The sequence below is a fragment of the Battus philenor genome, unplaced genomic scaffold (genome assembly GCF_028537555.1).
Source record: "Battus philenor isolate CCGP_79_NKW_IND1 unplaced genomic scaffold, ilBatPhil1.0.hap1 SCAF_11, whole genome shotgun sequence".
Taxonomy (NCBI): domain Eukaryota; kingdom Metazoa; phylum Arthropoda; class Insecta; order Lepidoptera; family Papilionidae; genus Battus; species Battus philenor.
In genome coordinates, this window is record NW_027181673.1 from 3,458,435 (window position 1) to 3,479,544 (window position 21,110).

The window sequence follows — 21,110 nt, forward strand, 5'->3', positions numbered from 1 at the left end:
ATGTCTTCACCCACAGCAATAGTATGTCGCGAAATATTCGATGAAAATAGTCAACCGTCGGCCGATGGTTTGTAATGTTTATTTTTTATGTTTTGTATTCATATTATTTAAGATAACTCAAGTGATATTTTTATTGGAATTAAATTTAAAATTATGGATATTTTTTTATTTTTTTCACTCTACTGCGGTTCCGTATTTCATGTTAGAAATACACAAAAAATATTAAGTAGGGAACCTATTTCTCGATTAAAAAAATTATACTGAAACAAATTTACTAAAAAAATTATTACAAATTATTAAAGGATTTTTGTACTTTTTGGACTGTATGTAGAAAATAAATATACAAACAATTTTAATTTCTTGTACAGAAGTTTCTGAATATGCACAACAATTGGGCATTGATCCTGAGAGCGAGAGCCATCTCTTGCCTCTGGCACGAGAAGGACTTATGCAAGCACTCCCACCTCCTTGGAAGGCTTAGTAAGTAAATAATATTAAATGCAGTCTATTTTATTGGGTCCATGTCTAAGAAGGAAAAAGTTTCCAGTCATGCCAAGAAGGAAGTTAATTTTCTTGGTGACCAGTCAGCTTCTTGTGAGCTAGTTGTTGAAATCTGTGGGAATAACTACTGACTTTTCGTAAGATTCTTAGAAAAGTAAATTATAATATTCCAAAATTTTATTGACTAAGGGGGCAGTCATTTATGTGAAAAAATTACTATAGCCTTTTCTACAAATAATTATGCTGATTTTATGTGTATATGTATTTATTACCATGAGTGATCACGAGCTGGTAGATGTATGGATTGGCCCTCCACCAAGTGGGCCAACTATATGATCAAGGTTTGGTTGCTGGATGTGGGACTGGTCATTAAAGCAATCTTTTGGGAGAGGCCTATATCTTGGCTGTGGGATAAAAGAAAGTCCTAGCTTAGTTTACAGAGCGGAACTTAAAAATGCATAAATATTGCATATGTATTGGCTATAATGGTGCATCATGTATTCATAAAATTTCTACTTTTGCTTTCATTGGTATACTAATTAGTGTAAAAAAATTAAAATATTTAAAGAGTTCACAGCATTTATTAAGTCATGATTGAAACTAAACTATTTGTGGTAAGATAAACAACTTTTCAAATCTTGTATAAAACTTTTTTGATTGCCAAAATTCTATTACCAAGATACCGTAAAATCACCATTAAGCCATAAATCTATTTGTTCATTTGAAACATTATTTTTTTAAGTTTCAACATTTATTAAAAGTTTTTATGCATTATCAGTTGAAACATTTCTGGTTTTTATTTTTTTTATTTAAAAAGAATGAGTCATGACTTATATTAAGCAAATTGTATTTCTATTAAAAGAAATGGTGTTATATGTTATCCTAATTTAATTTTAACATATTATATTGATAAATTTTATTGCTTATGTGTAAAGTCTATTTTGTGCAATCTTGTTTGAATTAGTTGAAGTATATTAAAAAATTCTATTAATCAATTAGGTCTTGCCCAATTTTATTTATTAAAAAAAAAATTGTTTGCACCACAGTTTTTCTAGTGTTAATATAGAGTAATAAGAATAAAATGTCTTCCAGAGTAGCCAATTTATTTATTTAATTATTATCTTAATAAATAATTATGATGGCTTAGAAAAGTATGTTTTGTTATTGCATATCCCTTAATGTAAAGAAATTTATTTATACAATATTGGATCTTTTAATAAGACTCTTGTAGATTAAACTTTTGTTTTTGACTCTACTCTGCTTCACAATCTATTACACTTGTGGAGAAGAAGCAGGAAGAAATCGACAACAACAAATCTTTTAAACAATCTTTCACCTTTTAAGTATTCTTGTATTTTAAATACATGTTTATTGAATAATATGGCTTTTTTTAGATTTATTTATACGAGCTGTTTCTAATTTATATATATTACATATATATAACATATATTACAAATGAATTAGAGATTTTTGCATTAAAAATTTTAATACAGCCAGTTTTTTACATGTATTTATATATTGTACTACTGACACCTCTGTTTAATTCACATTCAAACAGTTGTTTTTTGGTGAAAAATTTCACAATTGAGTGAAATGTTGTAATGTAATGTTTGGGTTAGTAAATGATTAGAAAATAACGGAATGTTTTTAGGTTTTTCTTAGCAATGTTTTTATTTTTACTCTCTGTAAGAACCTATATACTTAAATTGGTCAACATGTCCTTTAGTTTATTAAAACATTGACTGATTAATTTTTATTTACAAACAATTACACTATGTTTTTAAATTTAAAATCAGAAGTATGTTTGTAAATGTTGTAATTAATTAAAATTTATAACTTGCCAGTTTTGATGAGAAACTAGAAACTCACTACTACTACAATGAGGACACCAAGAAGACACAGTGGGAGCATCCACTTGATAATGTTTACAGAGAGCTGGTGAAGAGGGCAAGAGATGCTTCTATGCATGATGACACTTGTGCATCTGTGCAGGTGAGTTCAAATATAATTCAAATTTCTTTGCAGAAATATTAATCTTTTATTTACAAAATTAGTTTTGACTTCTATTTCGTGACCATTTGTCATTGTTTACTTATTTGCATTTACTGACTATTGAAGTGGGTGGGGCTGAGAACTATATGTTCATACAACCAATGGCTGTGCAGCCTGATGAAGTATGGGCGTGGGTAGGTCCCCAATATGTGTACTGATGAAATATTCAGGGTCGAAGCAGGTTATTGCAGCGCAAGACCAGTCATCATCACAATCTTTGGGGGAGGCCTATCCTTTGTAATGGGCGTCTATCAGTTGAAAGAAAGAAGAATAAGATTTTCACGGGTTAGAGTTGGACCTGAAGGCACTTAGTTATAATTTAGAATATTGCTTTTAGTAACTTTGCATTGGGCTACTTTGTAACAGATCATTACATAGGTTTATTACTGGATTGGTGTGGGATATAAATCCCACAATGCTCTATAAAACTAACCCGGTTCATCTTTACTTCTAATATTGTTGTTACTTAATATTTTAAACGAAATACCAAGTACTATATCTGCTTCATTAATAGAATTTTAAATTAAAGTGATTTATTTTGTATGTCAAAAATTCAGCTATATTGTTTTTTTAAGCCGAAATAATTCATCGTTATAGAAATTTCAATTTTGTAACAGTATCCGATTTCTTTGATAAATAATACTGAGATATTTAAAATAAATATATTAAAATTGATTATATAGTAATGAGGTATTATGTATGATGGGTATATATAAAACTTTATTAATTAATAATTTGTTAATTATTGTCTTTCCTTCTGAATAACAATAAGTGTAATTAAGTTTATTTACAGGTATGTTTGTGAGTAATCAATGTTTGTAATGACTTTGTTTTTATAAGACTTTTATGTAAAAGTAAGAAAAGATAATTAAATACATTAAAATAATACATAGTGGACTGATAATTTTCTGGAGTAGGAATTAAATATTACTATAGTATACAGGGAAGTGTAAGTCACTACGTGAGGTATATGCGCGGTGATAGTTTTTTCTATACTGCTATATATGTATCGAGCATATACAAAATACGGTTCAACTAATTCTTTCCTAGGAAAAAGTATTCATGTAAATTTCTTGATTGTATCAGGAACTACCTACATCAGAGGACAATACTAAGAATTTAGAACGCGTCGAAACGAAGGTGGAAAGTGACGATGACGACCTATCAACGGACAGCGAAAACCACGCATCAGACGTCAAGGATCCAAACGCACAACGACGCTTAACCCCACTCGGCCGACCTCCACTTGCCCCACTCTCAAGACTAGAAAAGAAATTGGGTGATTTTCGAATATCACCCCTACGCAGAAGCGTCGAAGGTCCAATTTCCCCGAAACCTGTCCTAGTAAGAAATACATCAGATAGAGATATATTGAGTCGTCCAAGTTTCGAAAGGCCAAAGATGCTGTTCAAGCAACAATCGGAGATCATTGACCTCAAGATGCACATACTGAGTAGTCCTGAAGAGGAAAATTTTAGTCCGCTCCTGTCGTCTGCTAAGATAGACAAAGGATTACCATTTTCAGGTGTGTATAATAATATAAATTATTTTTCAGCTGTCTATCTTGTACTATATATATATATATATATATACATATATTTAAATATATATATATATATATATACATATACATATATGTATACATAAATATAATTGCGGGAATTCTTTTACATTATGGTGTTTCCCTAAATATTAGGAGGACCGAAAAATGTCGCTTTCTTAAATTCACATGACTACATTTTTAACAAGTTTTTTTTCTATCATACAAACTTTCAATGCCGGAGTGGTAAAAATCAATCGGTTTTTCTGTAACATATGTCGATAGAAACGACTTTCCGGTCGCCCTGATAGATAAATAAATAGAATATTACTTGATAGTAATTGAATAATCGATAGTTTAATCTATAAAACACTAATAACTGTTGTTTAGTTATTGTGAAAATTACTAAGATTCGTGTAATTTTAACCCAGTTTATGTGCAAGATAAACTCCTAAAAAAGGTTTATTAATTCATCTATAATTAACTCGCTGAAGCTTTCTCCATATACCATCCGATTTCTGCTACAGTGTTTATTTTAACACGAGCTTTCACGACGGATTAACGTAACGAAGCTGTTGACACTCCCCCTCCGTCTCGCCGCGCGCGTACCTAAGGCGCGGTATAGCGGTTTCGATAGCACTATAATAACAGATTTCAACAATTTGTTTTATTTTTAAAATTACATGGCTTTGTTAAAGTTGTGTCAAAAATACACTTGTTACCTTTTAATAGTTAAATTATGTTTATGTTCACAATTTTTTTTAATTTTTCAGGAAAAGGCAGCATGTTTCTGAAACTTTCAAAATCTGATTTACCGAGTCCGGATACAGAGAAATCTTTACCAGCGGATTCTGTAACAAAAAGTGATCCGCCGAAAGGGATTCTTCGAGAAAAGTCCGATTCGTTCCATAAAAGGAACGAGAGCGCTCTCTTGGGAAGACCTAGACAGACGGCTAGCTTTGACGAAGATAAAAAGAGTGTTCGGTAAGACAATTGAATAGTTTAATTTAATAATTCATTACATATATAGAAATTAGAATAAGAAAGGAAAAGCGCAGTGATTATTTGAAATAGAAAACTTTTTTACATACCAACTTGTTTATTAGCTATTTATTTATGTTATTTTGTCCAAAAGTTGGATCAAAAGATAAGTCCAATGTGATAGAAGTTAGTATCAAATTGAAATTTAATACCATCAACCTAAAATAAATCTACGGGGTTTCCAAATCAACTTGTTTTTATTTTTTTGGGATCTATTTATTCTGAAGTTATTTTATCACTTAACAAGTTATTAATAATGTATTGGATTTACGCGAACTGTTTTTTAGACGATAGTTATTGTGTCTAAATAAAAAATATGTATTTTTTATAAAATCACGCCTTTTGAGCATCTACCGAAGAGGCAAAGACCTTCTTATTTAAATTTACCTTGAAACTAATTGAATATTTACATAAGGTAAAATATTGATTTGTAACATATAAGTGCCGCTTTTTTCTAGCAAGTACGTTTACTATGTTTAATATGTACTTATATATAACTTACGATAACTTATTCTATGCTTTATAAATATTGTTTCGTGTTCCTTATGACTAAAACTTAGGTCAGGGTGTTTTTAATATATTGAAGTTATCAACCATTTTTAACAATTATTTTCAGATTCAAATTAGAGAATGTTCCTGAACCTACCGTTAGTCCAGGGTCAAACAGTTCTTCAGATCAGAATGACGGACAGAGCTCTATCATCAGCGCACCTCCTGCAACTATTCCTACATCGGTCGTTTCATTGTCACCCATTGTACCCACATCACCATTACCATTATCGCCAATATCATCACCTGTGCCTTCAATGTTGAATACACCCCACCTCTCACCTCTGGTAGCCCGACCTCCATTGCCACCTAGACCTCACAATTTGGAAAGCCCTAGAGAACCGAAAAGTATTTCTGAAAAAGATTCCTTTGGTATGTATAGTAACATTGTTGTAAATATAAAGGTTCTTAAGTAGACGATATTGGGCAGGTAGACTGTATAGACAAGGGAGAGGATCTTTGAGGGAGGTCTATGCTTTGCAGTGGAAGTTTTCCTGTTGATATGATGATGATAATGAAATACAATTGATAAATTTGGACAATAAAAAACATAAAAGGTTCTTATATGTGTTGGCTATCGAGATATTTACAAGCATCTAGTGAGTTATCACAAAAAGTGGTCACATATCTATTTGTATGGCTTCAAGTAAAAGAAGTAATTTTCAACCAGTTGATCACAACAAAGTAGACGGATTGAAAGACTTTCTTAGTGAAACTTTTTATGCAGTCTCCATGTACCATATAAAAATAATTCTGACCGTCTCGTCGTTTTGAGTTTAGTTTTATCCCCTAGTTGTATCCCTATCCAGTGCATAAAAAAAGGTTTTAGCTGTAACTATACAATTTTTAAGATGGAGAAATCCGAGAGAAATCACCAAGGAAACGTCTCCTAAAACCACCAGCGTCCGAGTACATTAAACCAGATTTATTCCAAAAGAACTTTCAGAAGATATCTGAATTGGTGCGACGTGGAGATATAGAATCTACGCCGGCCAGTTTAGAAGAGAATTCGGATAAAGAGAGCAGGCCGAGGTAACGTATTCTGGAGTTGCATCTGCAAATTTCCTGTTTTTATTTCTAATTTTATAATTATATTAGTATGTCCGCTACTAAACATAGATCTCTATAGATTTCCAATAAGACCTGTAGGAAGTTTTACATCCAAGGTTTTCTAAACAAGGTCCTCTGCGCTGCCTGTTTTGTGGTTTCCTCTCCAGAACCTTACCGCCCAAATGGATGTTAGATCTACGCTATGTGACATATCTAATGCCACATAAATTTCTATTCCGCTGAACTATGTCGATGGTTCGACCTCGTAGAAAAATTTCGGGAGCTTGCAAATGAAGCAAAAAGTTATTAAGTATAAACGTACTGTAAATCTAAACACTATATGTAAAAAAAAATTCTATACTACTTTTGGTTAGTTGTTTTTTTCTTTTTTAAATTTTGGACCTAATCACTCACTCTATGTTTGGCACTAATCGGTGTAACATTACTCCTGAAGATGCCCCGTGGAGGGGTGAAACACGTGTTGAGTGATTTAACGGTGGTAGTTGTGTAATTCGCATTGTTTTCCGCATGCGCATTTGTCAGCGGGCTGGCAGCGGGGCACTTTATTGCATGACTACTGCTGCATGGCAGAAGTAGCTATATATTGGTCCTTTTCTTACTTAGGATGGACTTCTGCAAATTAACGTCCGAATCCATTAGATATTTTGGACCCTCTTTTTGGGGACCCGTTCCTCCTACCATGGTAAAGCAGGGACTATTTACATAAATGATTATTTTAACTGAAGTTTATTATTGTTTTGTCTCTCTCTCATCCTTTTTAATATCTTCCATTAATTTCTCTATTCGCTTTTACAATATCTTGCATTCCTTTTCTTACCTTTCCTTACATACATCGCCTCACTTCCATCGTCTTCTCTGCAAGATCTTTTTGTTTATATATTTTTGGTTTTTACGTTTACTCGCCTTAGTTAAATATTAATTATTTATATTTATTAATTATTACTTATTATTTACGTCACAGTTTATTAACATTTTTCTTTCTTTTTTGTATTATTTAAATTATACCCTTTATTTGTTGGCTCTTATCGCAGGTCCTATGAACTTCTTACAGAAGTCTAGAAAGGTCTGGTAACTTTCCTTATTTCTCACTAGTGCGGCGATCGTTCCCACTCTCTTCCTTTATCCTCAGTTGCAACCAAAACAGATAGTCAGCTTTTTCGGCGCTAAATACGTCACAACCAGTGTTTTGGTTACGTTATAACTATGCTAATTTCCTGAAACATTGTAAAAGATCCTTATGTAAAAAAATCAAGTGCTTCTTGTATTTGCAATGTCGATAAATAAATAGCTAGGGCTGTTTCCGTGTGTTTCTTTTCAATCTTTAGAATGTATGTTTTAGTATTTCGTTTGTACCCCTGTTGAAATAGCATCAACGTTATATATTTCTAACAATGTTATGTACAAAGAAACTTTACAATCATGATTATCTTTTTAATATCACTATATTTTTCCTCTTCGGATATGTCAGCTAGTAGATTCATTAAAAATAATGACTTATATGTATCTATATATTTAAAAATAATTTCAGGTCCCCTTTAATTCCACAGAAGAACAAAATATCGATAAATCTAATGGAAAGCATAGAGTCAGAGACATCTATTGATTCCCCCGATAGAGAATTTGCAAATTTAGATCTTAATGACCTGGATGAATCGAATGAAAGTCACAATAGTCTTCAAAAAGAGAAAGCCACCGAGAAAAATATAGATAAAGAGAAGGCATGCAAAGAAAATGGAGAAGTATCAGAGAGTGTACATTCAAAAGCATCGGATTCATTAAGTAGTAGACCTATTAGAAATACAGACATTCCTATACCACAAATAAAAGTTCCTAAACTAGATTTCCTGACAAGGCAATCTAAATTCACACATTCCGATTCTGAGGACTCTAAAAAGTCATCAAATAGAGATGATGAAATTAAAATTAGCACTAGATCAAATAGTATAGACATTCCAAAAGAAATTAAAAGTCAAATCAAACTATCCCCAACACCTAGTTTAGGTTCAGATAGATCGTCTAGATTAGACTTTGGTAAAACTTGGACTAGTCCACTATCAACTTTTAAACCGCTGAAAGTTAATTCAGGTCAAAACAAGTCATCGGAATCAATGACAAGTCTAGGTAAAGCCGTTACAAGTCCTAGGTTGGACGGTGTAATAATATCTCAAGGTAAAACTAGTTCTGATAATGTAGTAGTAGTTTACCAATTTGGAACGCAGGAGGAGAGTTCTCCAAAACCAATAAAATCACCTCTAATACCTGATATGGGTACAAGAGATTTCATTGAAAGAAATAAGAATGACGAAAAGAGAAGATTGGAGTTATCTTTGCAGAAGGAGTTAGAGATAATAAGAATGGAATGGTCTGCGAAGGAGAAGAAAATGAGAACAGATCTACAAGAGGAGATAAAGGAAGCGGAACAGAAGTTTTTGAATGAAAAGAGAATAAGACTTGCCGAGCAAGCGGACAGGCACAAAAAGGATATGGAAAATGTAAGTGTCTAAATAAACGTTTTTGTTATACAGGAGTTTAATCAATCACTATGAAGCCAAAATCGGCTTAGTATTAATTTATTGATTTATTTATTAGTTACCCATTAAAGCAGCCGCCACATTTAAAATAATCCATGAAGTTTTAGGATCCTTTTACATATAAACATTATTTCATTTGGTATTTTAGATATTATATTGAATCTTCATTCAAACTATGAACGAGGTAATAATAATATTTAATGTCGCGTTTTATGATATGATAAATTTTGATATTAAAAATATTTACAGTAATTATTGATATTATACAATGTGATTGTTTATAGGTGTAAATGATTTAAATGGGAGAATGTGTAGGTCCTTTGTATCATATGTAGCAAACATCTTTTTAGGTTTTACACCTTTTTCCAATCATCCTGTATAAAGTGATCACTCTGAAATATGTTAAAATTATTTTTTTATTGCCATGTATATGCAGTACAAAATGCAGGGACAGATCCTAAACAGTAATAAATTTTAATATGTAGTAGTAATTTGTATTTTTGAAAACGCCTTTTCTTACTTTGTTGTCACTATATTATTTATTGTCGGAAACCGTTGATTTTTGTATAGGTTATACCATGCATTTCTTTTTATTTATTGAATCCATAGAACCTATACTTCACAGACATGAGGCGTCTGTGCCTTTGTTTTTACAATTAAAGTTAATATTCCCCTTTTTATTTTGGTCATGTTTCTGCACGTCACAGTGGTTTACTAAACTAAGTTATTCTACCATACATTATTATGTGTACCATGTTGTACATACATTAATTGACAGCAAATTGGCTATATATACATATCTTCGAAAATCTTACACTGGTATGAAATCTGTATAATCAAGTATGTATTAATTTTTAAGGCTTTAATTTTTTTGTTAAGGCTCTAGAAACCGCTGAGCGTAACCACGAACAAATGTTGGAGAGTGCATTGAAAGAGATAGAGAAAAGATATCAGAAGGACGTTGAGGTAGCAGAGAAGCAACACGCAGAAAATATAGCGCGACTAAGAGAAGATTATCGAAATAAATTAGCCGATGAAAGAGAGCAGCTTGTGATAGGTATGGTATTATCTTTTAACTCTCTCTCTCTATATATATATATATATATATATATATATATATATACTATAATAATGATTTAAATAATGTTTTCGTGTTTACAGATAATGAAAGAGCCTTATCGGAAGTGAGGGAACAATTACAAATGACCCTGAACAGAGACAGAACGCGTATGATAGAAGAGAACAGAGCCACGATTGACACTCTTCGAGAGGAGCACACTACGAGGATAACTGATTTGAGACATGACTACAGGGCTGAGGTAAATCAGTTTCTATGACCTTGATTATGAACTCAATCGTCTCTATCATCATCACCAACACACCCTATCGCTATCTACATCATTACACCCATTTACTTTACCAACTACATCTTTACCACAGCCATGATGTCCACCACCACCACTCCTCCTTCCATTATTAACTGTATCACCTCCGCCAGTATCTTAATCACTACAACCACAACTAGCCGATGAAATAAGAAATGTTATGATAAACTGTGATAAAAACCCTCTACTGTGATGACTGAGGAGAGGATGAAAGGTGATGCAAAAAAGAAAATTTAGATTAAAAAAGAACGTAAGATTTCGTGATGTATGACAGAAAATGAATGAATGATATAATAAAGATTGATAGAGAATGACATTAAAAAGGAATGTAATAAATTATTGAAGACAAAAAAGTCCTATAAGATGGGGTGTACTAGAGCTCCTCAACAAGGGGGCCACTAATATGAAAAAAAAACGACAACTACCCTCCACCTCCGCTATCTGCTTAATACGGGGCCAAGCTGTACCGATGGAAAAAAAACAACATACTACATTATTAATGTAAACAAATTAACGGGTGGCGCAAAAGTAATGTCACAATGTGAAGGTGCTTTAATTGTTACAAATGGCGCCAAATGTAGATATATAGAGAATTAGTTGTGAACAAGCGATGAAGCGATACAAAGATCTTGCGTAAATTTCGTCGTTATGTGGTCAAATAATTGAGTAATTGGCCAAGCGCCATTAAAAGCGTATTTCTTAGCAATCATCATTGCTTTGTCAAAGTTTCTCCGGAAGCTGATGCATTGATGAGCAGGTGGAGAGACTGCGACGTCAGCACGCATGCCACCTGGAGGAGGTGCGCGCTAGACTTGCAGGAGAGAGGGCGGCGGCCGCTCGCAGCGCCCTCACGCACGAGAGAGCGCTGCCTGATAAGTACCGCTGTCTTAAAGAGAAGTACGCTCGTCTCAAGCATGACGTCAAGGTAAGCTCCCAACTCCTTGATAACCCATGTTCCTCCTGGCTGTAGACCTAATTGAATATATTGGAGGTTATTTTTAATCTTAACCTATGAAGGTAGTCCCATTCAGAAAACTCCAGAAATGTTTTTTAAACAGCGTGACGTCACGATTGTCGTTTTGTTTTTGACTTGCCATGATGTTTCCTGAAGAAAACTTAATATACTAATATAACTATTATACATATAAATTATAACTATATATATACATAAAAAATAAATAAAGAGATATTTATTATTGTTATAAATTGATTTGAATTGTGTTTACAGATGTCTATAGAGCGACGGAACAAACGACGGGAGATGAGTATGACCACTGGATCAGAGACAGAGAAATCTAATTCTCACAAAGCCACTCAGTCTCTTGAAAAGTAAGATAAGTTCATCTTTGTTTACTTAACTTACCTAACATCCCCCTCCTCTCTCTACGGAGGATCGTCACCCTTTTTGCAAAAATTGTAGGGTAGTGTTACGCCATCTATGCTTGTCTATGGCGGTATTCATTACTTCGGCCACTGTGTTGTAGCGATTTCGGACCTGTTCAGACCAGCGTGTAACAGATACACAAGATTATTTTATTCTTTAATTTATACTTCTGTTAGAATTCTGTGTAATTCAGATTTATAAATGACAGAAGTTTAGCCTGACCGATGCAGATGTTAAACAACAAAATGAATTTGCAGCACGTAAATTGTCAAACACGCGAAGTTCCCAGCAAAATGTTAACAACAGAAAATCTCAAATTTTTACTCATTTTTCCGAAGTTTTTTTCGCCTTAAGAAACTTCTTCGAAGTAGTAGGAAACATTAAAAAGGTGTGATTAAAATAGTCTTTTTCTAAACATGGCGTGCTCAATAGAAACCTTAATTTATAAATAGAGACTATAATTGTAGACAAGGAAAACCAGTTGGTTTTTTTTCAATAAGCATTGAATGGTTTGCAAAAGACCATTTGAGAACGTTATATACGTATAGCATACTTTGTTCACCGGAGGGAGCCTTATTTATCTCTTATGACTCTAGACAATGTGAAAGTAGCTCAAATATCTGACATAAGAAGACCACTGTATACAAAGGACGAATTATGCGAACGAGCCTATCGGGGCTGACGGCTCGACATCAAAAGTTGGCAGGTGGGGTATATAAGTCAATAAAGTTATTTGGGCTCTTTTATGCGTCCTTCGAGTTATTGCATTTTTCACTGCAGCTGGGCTGGCGGTTAGATAAAATAAGGTTATTGTTTCTTTACCTCACCTCCCCACCTAGGAAGGCAGGCAGGTTTTCGCCTAACTTTCCGGCACGTTGTTACCAGGTGTCAAAGTCAAGTAGATATCGTGGCGTGTTGGGAAATCGTGCGCGCATTTTCAGTATACTTCCATGACCATTGTAACTTTGGCCCCGTGAATAATCACGTTTTTTGAGTACAAGTGTAATATTAAACAAAATTTACTTAGGTACATTCATAATTTAATTTTTTTAAATAATTTCAGGTGCAAAGAAGTGAACGAGACGTCTGTGAGTGTGGTGATAGAGGCGGACAGTTCGCGCGGCAAAGTGAACAATAACCCCACCATAAAGTATAATGATAATGAGACTTCGATATCAGAGAGCAACGCGCACAAGTCTGACAACAATAACGATGACTGGAAGCCGAAGAGTAGCGTGAGTACTAATTTTTACAGACAATTCTAGAATTACAGGCCTCTGTCTAGAGTTTAGAGTGAAAAGTAGAGAAACATCGATTAATTCTCCCATCTCCTTTCTTCTATCAAACAAAAAGACTCGTGAATTGATAATTTAAAACTTCCTTTATAGTACGAATAGCCAAGGAACAATCTACCATGATCTCGTTTCCAGCTAACTACTAATTTTTGAGTCTTTAAGTCAAGAGTAAATAGATTACATCTAGATACAGTACCCGGCGATAAATATCGCACATTGACCTTTGGAAAGAGACTATCGGCTAATTTCAGCTTCGTAGAGCGTTATCTCTGTCGCACGAAATAAAAACGGTCCGGTATCTATTAGGAGCTGTTAAAACAAGAATCGTTTGCTTCTTTTAGTAATTGTTTTTAATTTTTGTAAGCCACAATTACAACTGTATATAATAAACACCCTTATATCTATTGTTAAAATGACACACTGTATTAAAAATAAAAATAATATTAATAATCATTTTCAGTTACTTCCGTTTCACTATTTGTGCTCTCAAAGAGGTCAATATCACTAAATCAGTATATTATATAATCAAATATTTATTGCCGGGTACTGTAAGCACGTGCCATCGTAGACCTCGTCATCACTTTAGGCAAGACGGAGACTTAAGCGAGACAGAGGTTAAAAGAATAAATATTCAAAAAAGGTCGATATTGAATTAAACCAAAAATATTTTTATTTCAGACTTTACCTTCTGCCGATTCATCTTTGACGTCCGCCATGAAAGTACAGCGACCGCATCGCAGAACGGCGGTCGCATTCCGCGAGCCTCCGAGACGCAGGAGCGACAGAGATAGAGAGAACGGTGAGATTTTTTTGTCTTTGTCATTTTAAATTCGCTTGAATTATACAAATATGCTGTAAATCTCATAAAAGAAATAAATTTAAGTCATAGTCGAAACTGCAATGTCTGAAGGTAAAGATCTTTTACCAATGTGTGTTGCTAATGATGGCATACGGATTCGAGACGTGGTCACTTACGAAAGGCTTCATAAGGCTCAAAGTAACCCAGGGAGCAATGAAGAGAACTGCTCGGAGATTCGTTTGAGATGAATCAGAAATAAAAATATTTGCAAAAGAATCAAGGTCAACGATGTAGCCCGAAGAATTGCTCTTCCGAAGTGCAAGTGGGCGGGGCATATCTCTCGTGCAATCGATGGCAGTTGGGTCCGAAAGGTTTTCAAGTTGACCACAAGCCAGTTGACGCCGCGAGGGTAAGTAGTCTTAAGTTAAGGTCACGGGAAGTTAGTGGATGCAAAATTAGCTATTTTAGCGATCCATGAGGAAGCGTATGTCTTGCAATAGGTGTCTATCGACTGAAAAATAAGTGAGATGCAGATAGAGAGTTCCAAGGGGTCCATGAGACCCAACTAAATTAGAGAAGCCTATAAGGAAAAAGTCCGAGAATTTTTGATTTGAAGTATAATCTGTAGTGGTACCAAAATCGCTGTACCGCGCCACAGGTATGCGTGTTAGAATGGGGAGGGGGGGGAGAATCAGCCGTTCCCTGCTCTTTTAACCTTTTCCTCCGCCTCGACGCGCTTTCTTTTTAATTATAATCAACTTTATAAACTACGAATGAATATTTCTTTTGCGTTAAAAATTTACTGAATCATTGTCCGTCGACCTAACCATGTCCAATAAGGTATTTAATATACTTTGTTTAATAGGTGCGACAACTGACTATCAAGACTCATCCGATGCGACCACGGCTGATGAGAAGCCGAAGGAGACTATAAATGGTAAGTTGAGACACAAAATGAGCGAATTACATATGGTAATATTTTTGATAAATGTTACCTGTAACAATGAGTTATCTAAATATAAAAATATGTGTAGATAGGAAGTTTTTTTGTTTTTAAATATCCGTTTTAGGGGGCTTTCGTACCCCCTATCATGTTGAAGACTCTTAGACTCTACTTCCACACTTCTCATTTTCTTTCAATCTCTTACCATTTATTTACATTCCATTCACAGCTCGCTTATCTTCCTTCGCCACGCCCTTTTTTAATATTACACTACAGTTTTAATTTTGATTATTATTTATTTCTTTTATTACTTTATTTTGAGTTTTTACAATTTTATTTAATTTTAGAACTCTTAAACTTTTGTTAAATTATTTCTATATATTCTTAATCTAATTTCCAATTTTTTTTATCTTGATTTATTGTTATTCTTAACCGGCCTGCAGATAAAACGTAACTATTGAAAGTATCAGTTATCAAAGGAGTCCAGGTGTCCACGGGTGGACCACTAATGGTCTATGACATACTATGTAGGGCTACGTTTGCGTGATAAAAAGGGGAGTGATTGGTAAGTGGGGTTCTCGAAACTTAAATGTTGGCTCGAATTCTTCTATCAATTACTTGATTTTTTTTAATTTATTGCCTCCATTTATGGGAGCTACTAGTCCACTACTGTTTTGTGTGTTACATTGTCTATTTATTCTATAAATAATTTTTTTACATAATTGTTTTTCTATTTTAATTCTTTCCCTTCCTAATTCATTACAAGTTCATTAATTCATCATCTATTTCTCGTCATATTATCTTGCATTTCTGGATTACTTGTATCTCCAGTTTCTTGATTGAGATGCACACTATTAATTTTAACACGATAGAGATGTAGTTTCAGAGGGTCCATTAGAAACGGATTAATTTTATAAGAGGCCTGTAAGGAAAAAGTTCGAGAATCTTTCATTTGAAGTATAATCTGTAGTTGTACCAAAATCGCTGTACCGCGCCACAGGTATGCGTGTTAGATGGGGGGGGGGGGGGAATCAGCCGTTCCATGCGCTTTTAACCTTCGCGGTCTTTTAAGGCGCGGTACAGCGGTTTCCATAGCACTAATTACGCTGATTCATCCAGTTTAGGACGACAAGGATACGTTTCTGTAATAAAATACCTGAAGCAGTTTCATATTTGTCAACGAAAACAGTCAAACCTTATGTCAATGCAAGATTTGTTGCTCAAGAGAGGTTATAGAGGAGACATATCTAGGATTAGTATCATAAATATAAGAAATTGTAAATTTTGGTGTGAAAAGAGTGAGTATGGATGAAGTTTCTAGGCAAGTTCTTCTCGATGCAATTAACTTTACGTACGTGCTGTAGCAGTATATGAAGAAAATTGAGACAATACTATGTATAAATACACATGCGCAGAGTTTTTGGGTTCCCTAATAGCGACTACGATAGTGGCGAGTAGTCGCTGATGCGGGTAGCGAAAAACCCGGACATCTTGGCGATCTTTGGAGTTGGCCTATGCATTATTGAAGTAGGCGTCTATCGACTGACGTTATAATAATATTAAATGCGTATTAATAATAATTAATAGTTCATTTCATTGTTTGTGTTATTAAAGTTGTTTTATGTTTATTATAGTGTCTGCAAGTCACGGACGTCGCAGGTGTTTCACGAGATTAAAGTCTGCTTCCACGTCCAGACTGAACTACTCTCCGAAGTATGTATATTTTAGTTTTAATTCATGTTAATTAATTATTTTTTTAGTTGAGGTCGGGCCCCTAGCACGGTATACATTGCTGCATCGTTATACGTTGATTGGGTATATTTGATCCTTTCATATTTAAAAAAAAAAAACAAAAATGAAGACGAGCCATAACTCGTCCTAGTGAAATAGCTGTAAAAAATTAACTAAACATTTCAAATGGCAGAACTTTTTCGTTATATGGTTCATGGGTACCAACATAACGCCAATAAATCGAATATACTTTCATTCATACTTTAATTCGTAATTCAAAAATTTGTGACACTCTTTGAATAGATCTTGGTTAGGTAGGATTCTATAATTTTACTCTAAAAAAAAAATACATACAAAACTATGTCTTTATGGTTATGGTGTTGTAAGTAGCTACAAATAATTTTCATGTACCTGATCACTATTTAGTTTAATCTATATTCAATAAATGTTACCGCCACGCGTGGTAAACTGTTTTTAATGTATTAGGGGGACCGGAAAGTAATATCGTTTCTGTCGAGATATTTTACTGAAAAACCGATTGATTTTTGCCGCTCCGGCATTGAAAACTTGTACCTAGATGCCAAAAGGTTGTTGATAAGGAAAGTGAATATATTGTTGATTAGAAATAAAAACTTGTTAAATATGTAGTCCTGTGAATTTAACTAAGTCTGAGTCTCTGGCCGGTTCTTCTCAAGTTTAAATAATTGACGGTTTAGAAGCGCGTATAAATTACTATTTGAATTTGATATTAATAACACACGTATTTATTCGCGTTTGACCAGGCGCGGTGAGGGCTGGTCGAGTCCACTGGAATCGTTACGCCAGCAGCTCCGAAAGCTGGACGACCTGGAAGACCAGTTCCCGGACTTGGCGTGCCAGCCCGCCTACAGTCTGCGGTATCCTTTCGGAGAATTAGGTATTCTTTTCATATCTAGCTGATAAACTTCGTAAATTAAACTAAATTATGAGTAAACACGTTCATTTTGAGTCGTAAGACATTGTCTACTGGATATAGATGGGCCTCTCCCTAAGACTTCCAATAGGACTGGTAATAAACGGCCTGCTGCCAGTTCATCTAGCACATTAATATATTTAATTAATTTAAAAATAAAGTGTTTATATTTTCATTGTAATGCCACAATATCATTTACGATATACATTTTTTTATTTTAACTATATACTACCACGCCTATGTTTGATTTTGATTGACGTCAAATGTTTGACAGATAAAAAAGGTGGTTATATTTGCTCTGCGATTTGTATGGGAAAAAAGTTTTTGTGATATAACGTCTGTGAGCAAGAGATAAGTGATTGTATCTGAAGTAGAAAAAAAGTTAAGATGCGTTTACATGTCGTAAAATTATACTTTATTTACGTTCTCTGAATATATAAAAATATAAATAAATAGTTGCTTATTTTAAATAGGAACTCTAATAGCAAAACATTCATATAACATAGTTTAATATAACATAGTATGAAATGAAATATGTTCGCCTGGTGTACAGCCATATTAATACTAGCTTATATAAAAATATAAAATAAATGACTAAAACATAAGACGGTACTTAATGGCTCTCTAAGTAATTATAAAACAAAGATACGAAGAATCTATTTTATATTAATTATAACCTAGATTTTATACTTTCATTTTTATTATTATGAAAAAAAGAAAGGTGAAGAAAACAATTTACGAAAAGTGCTAAAAACGTTTTAACACTTATAAGCAGTGTCCAAGAATATATAACTAGAATATTTACGCATTTAATTTTATTGATTTGAAGTCGATATATTGGAAATCTAGTGGGGTAGCTCATAATTGGAACTATGAAGTGGAATAAATAAAAATTTGAAATATTATTATCTGTACTCGTGTTTATTGATTGATTGCTTTTATTTTATATGGCAACCCGTTATTCGGGATCTCTTGTGCAATACCCGGCCATAAATATTGCACACCGGCCTTTGAAAAGAGACAATCGGCTAAGTTCGGCTTTGTAGAGCATTATTTATCTCTATCCTTCTCTACCTATGTGACGTTTTGTCAGTCGTGCGACAGAGATAACGCTATACGAAGCCGAAATTAGCCGATTGTCTCTTTCCAAAGGTGGATCTGCAATATTTATCACCGGGTACTGTATTTCTCTATCTAATTTTCAGGCCATTCACATTTTTTTTAAATAATTTCTTTACCATTTTATTTGTCATATGATCTTACTTTTCTCTTCTTTCATCCTATAATTCTCTAGCATTCCTCTACATACTAATTTCTTTTCATGCATCCTCTCTTTCTTCACCTCCTTTTTCAAAAATAACAGGTTTAAGTAATTATCAAATTTCGCTTTTAGCTTTATTTTTATGCTATACTATTTTTTATTATTATTTTTTATATCTACCTTATACAGGTTAAAATATTTTATCACAGGTACGACTTTAAATTAATATGTGATGTTTTGGTGGTCATCGTCAGGTGGAGTGACCACGGCGAACACACCAGAGTTGGAGTTCGTCCGACATCGTGCTCTTGTAGAAAGAGAGGGAATGCGAAGAGCGAGAGCTGTGTTGAAGCGAAGGCGAGCAGCTCTGAGGGAATCCAGGGCCTCTTTGTCACCCCATAGAGCTACTTCTGTAAGTTTCAGACACATTTTATAACTTTAATATGAATTTAATGTATATTAGATATATTTTGATGGTATTTAGAATTAGGTGGAATGTAGTTGGTAAATGTCTAACCATTTTTTATGTTTAGATTACATGTATATTGTTAATGTTTATGTAATTGCATATATTAAGTCGTTAATGTTCTGATTTTTAATTACAATATATATGTGAGTTCAAATCCGCATGAAATATCTTGATTTGAGAAACCAATGACATTTAACTTTTTTTTTGGTACAAGTGTAACACGTTGAGTGGTCAACTATATATATCTACATTGTTTTATGTATTTAAAGAGAATTCATTAAAAATTACAGAATTAACACATTCCATGCCATGTGGGGCGTATATGACCCCAGGCCATTTGCAGTTTTCATAGAAAAACAAAGGATTCTTAAAAAATGAATCTTAGGGTCGAATAGAGATAACTTCACATCACGTACGCGCTTACGTAATGCATATTAAAATTTATAACTTTTTTCCGCTTTGCAGCATTGATAAAGTGTACAGCATATGTCTTAAACGACTTTTTTAACTTTTAAAGTGTGGGTCGTATACGTACTGCCTGAATGGAAAACCTTCAAAAATTACCGCGGCACGGAACGTGTTAATGTTTGATACACCCGCCAATAATCCATTTTACTATGTTTATCAGGCTAAACAGTAAAGAAAACACTTACCTTGTAACTTTATGAATAAGAGATATCGATAGAGATAAATAATATAGTTCTTTAAATACCAGCGCTTATAAGATTTGTGCCTGACATTTTTAAAATTAAAAATGCGCTCAACGTGTTAAATATGTCATGATACATAATGAAATCAATCTATCGGTTAACTATGTGACAGGCAGAGTCTTTTTGGGCACAAGGGGGCATGCAGTGATCCTAATGGTAGTAAACCTTTAACAAAACCTGAAAAAAAAATTAAAAAACTTTAACTCAATTTTAAAAATTATTCTACCACCGACAAAAACAGTAAAGTCTGCAGTTATTTAACGACTGTTTTAAAAATTACTATTCAAAATTTTATTATCTGTGCCTAAGTATATTGAAAAGGACAGTCTCCTTTTTTGTATTTATTCGCTTAAATAGAAATTAAATTGAATTTTTGAAGTTAATATCCGTGTATTATATTGCAAGACTTAGAGATATTGACTTGCAACTTTCGATAATAAGCGTGCCCCCTAAAAAGGAGTGACAATAAAAAAACATCTGTGAATACACGCCCTACTATTCTCATTATATATATTTTATTATATGTAATCTGTTGTAGTTCGTTTGCGTTAAAAATTAAATAATCTAGTTTGTATTTTAGTCACATTGTAAATGGGAATCATTTGATTGGTCAAGGGGCGTGGCCTAACGGACGCTTCCTTTTTAACGCGAACGAACTATAGCTTAACTTCGGTAGATCAAAAACCATGATTTCCTACATCTTCAATAGGATTATCATATTAAAACTCAGAGTTCATGACAGACCATTCAAGGGTAAATCATTTCGTGTCTTTTTGGATGATGAAATTTATACAGGGTGATTGGTTATGGTGTAAAAGCTCTATAGTGGTAAATTTATATCTCTTTTGTTGTCAATTAATGTATGGTACAACTATGTAAAAATAATGATTTTAGAA

The 21,110-nt window shown here is 33.5% G+C and overlaps 1 protein-coding gene across 1 annotated transcript in view; it reads left to right on the plus strand.

Annotated features, from left to right (window-relative positions):
* Cep164 (centrosomal protein 164) overlaps positions 1–21,110 on the plus strand; it is a 28,388-nt gene continuing 7,278 nt past the window's right edge. The window contains exons 1-18 of the mRNA XM_068773640.1: positions 1–67; positions 369–480; positions 2,346–2,493; positions 3,640–4,078; positions 4,867–5,077; positions 5,751–6,055; positions 6,535–6,715; positions 8,283–9,246; positions 10,165–10,342; positions 10,447–10,604; positions 11,428–11,595; positions 11,899–11,999; positions 13,118–13,289; positions 14,028–14,148; positions 15,014–15,085; positions 16,726–16,804; positions 17,605–17,738; positions 19,290–19,447. Of these exons, the coding sequence (XP_068629741.1) occupies positions 1–67; positions 369–480; positions 2,346–2,493; positions 3,640–4,078; positions 4,867–5,077; positions 5,751–6,055; positions 6,535–6,715; positions 8,283–9,246; positions 10,165–10,342; positions 10,447–10,604; positions 11,428–11,595; positions 11,899–11,999; positions 13,118–13,289; positions 14,028–14,148; positions 15,014–15,085; positions 16,726–16,804; positions 17,605–17,738; positions 19,290–19,447 (3,768 nt within the window). The remainder of the gene's footprint in view (positions 68–368; positions 481–2,345; positions 2,494–3,639; positions 4,079–4,866; positions 5,078–5,750; positions 6,056–6,534; positions 6,716–8,282; positions 9,247–10,164; positions 10,343–10,446; positions 10,605–11,427; positions 11,596–11,898; positions 12,000–13,117; positions 13,290–14,027; positions 14,149–15,013; positions 15,086–16,725; positions 16,805–17,604; positions 17,739–19,289; positions 19,448–21,110) is intronic.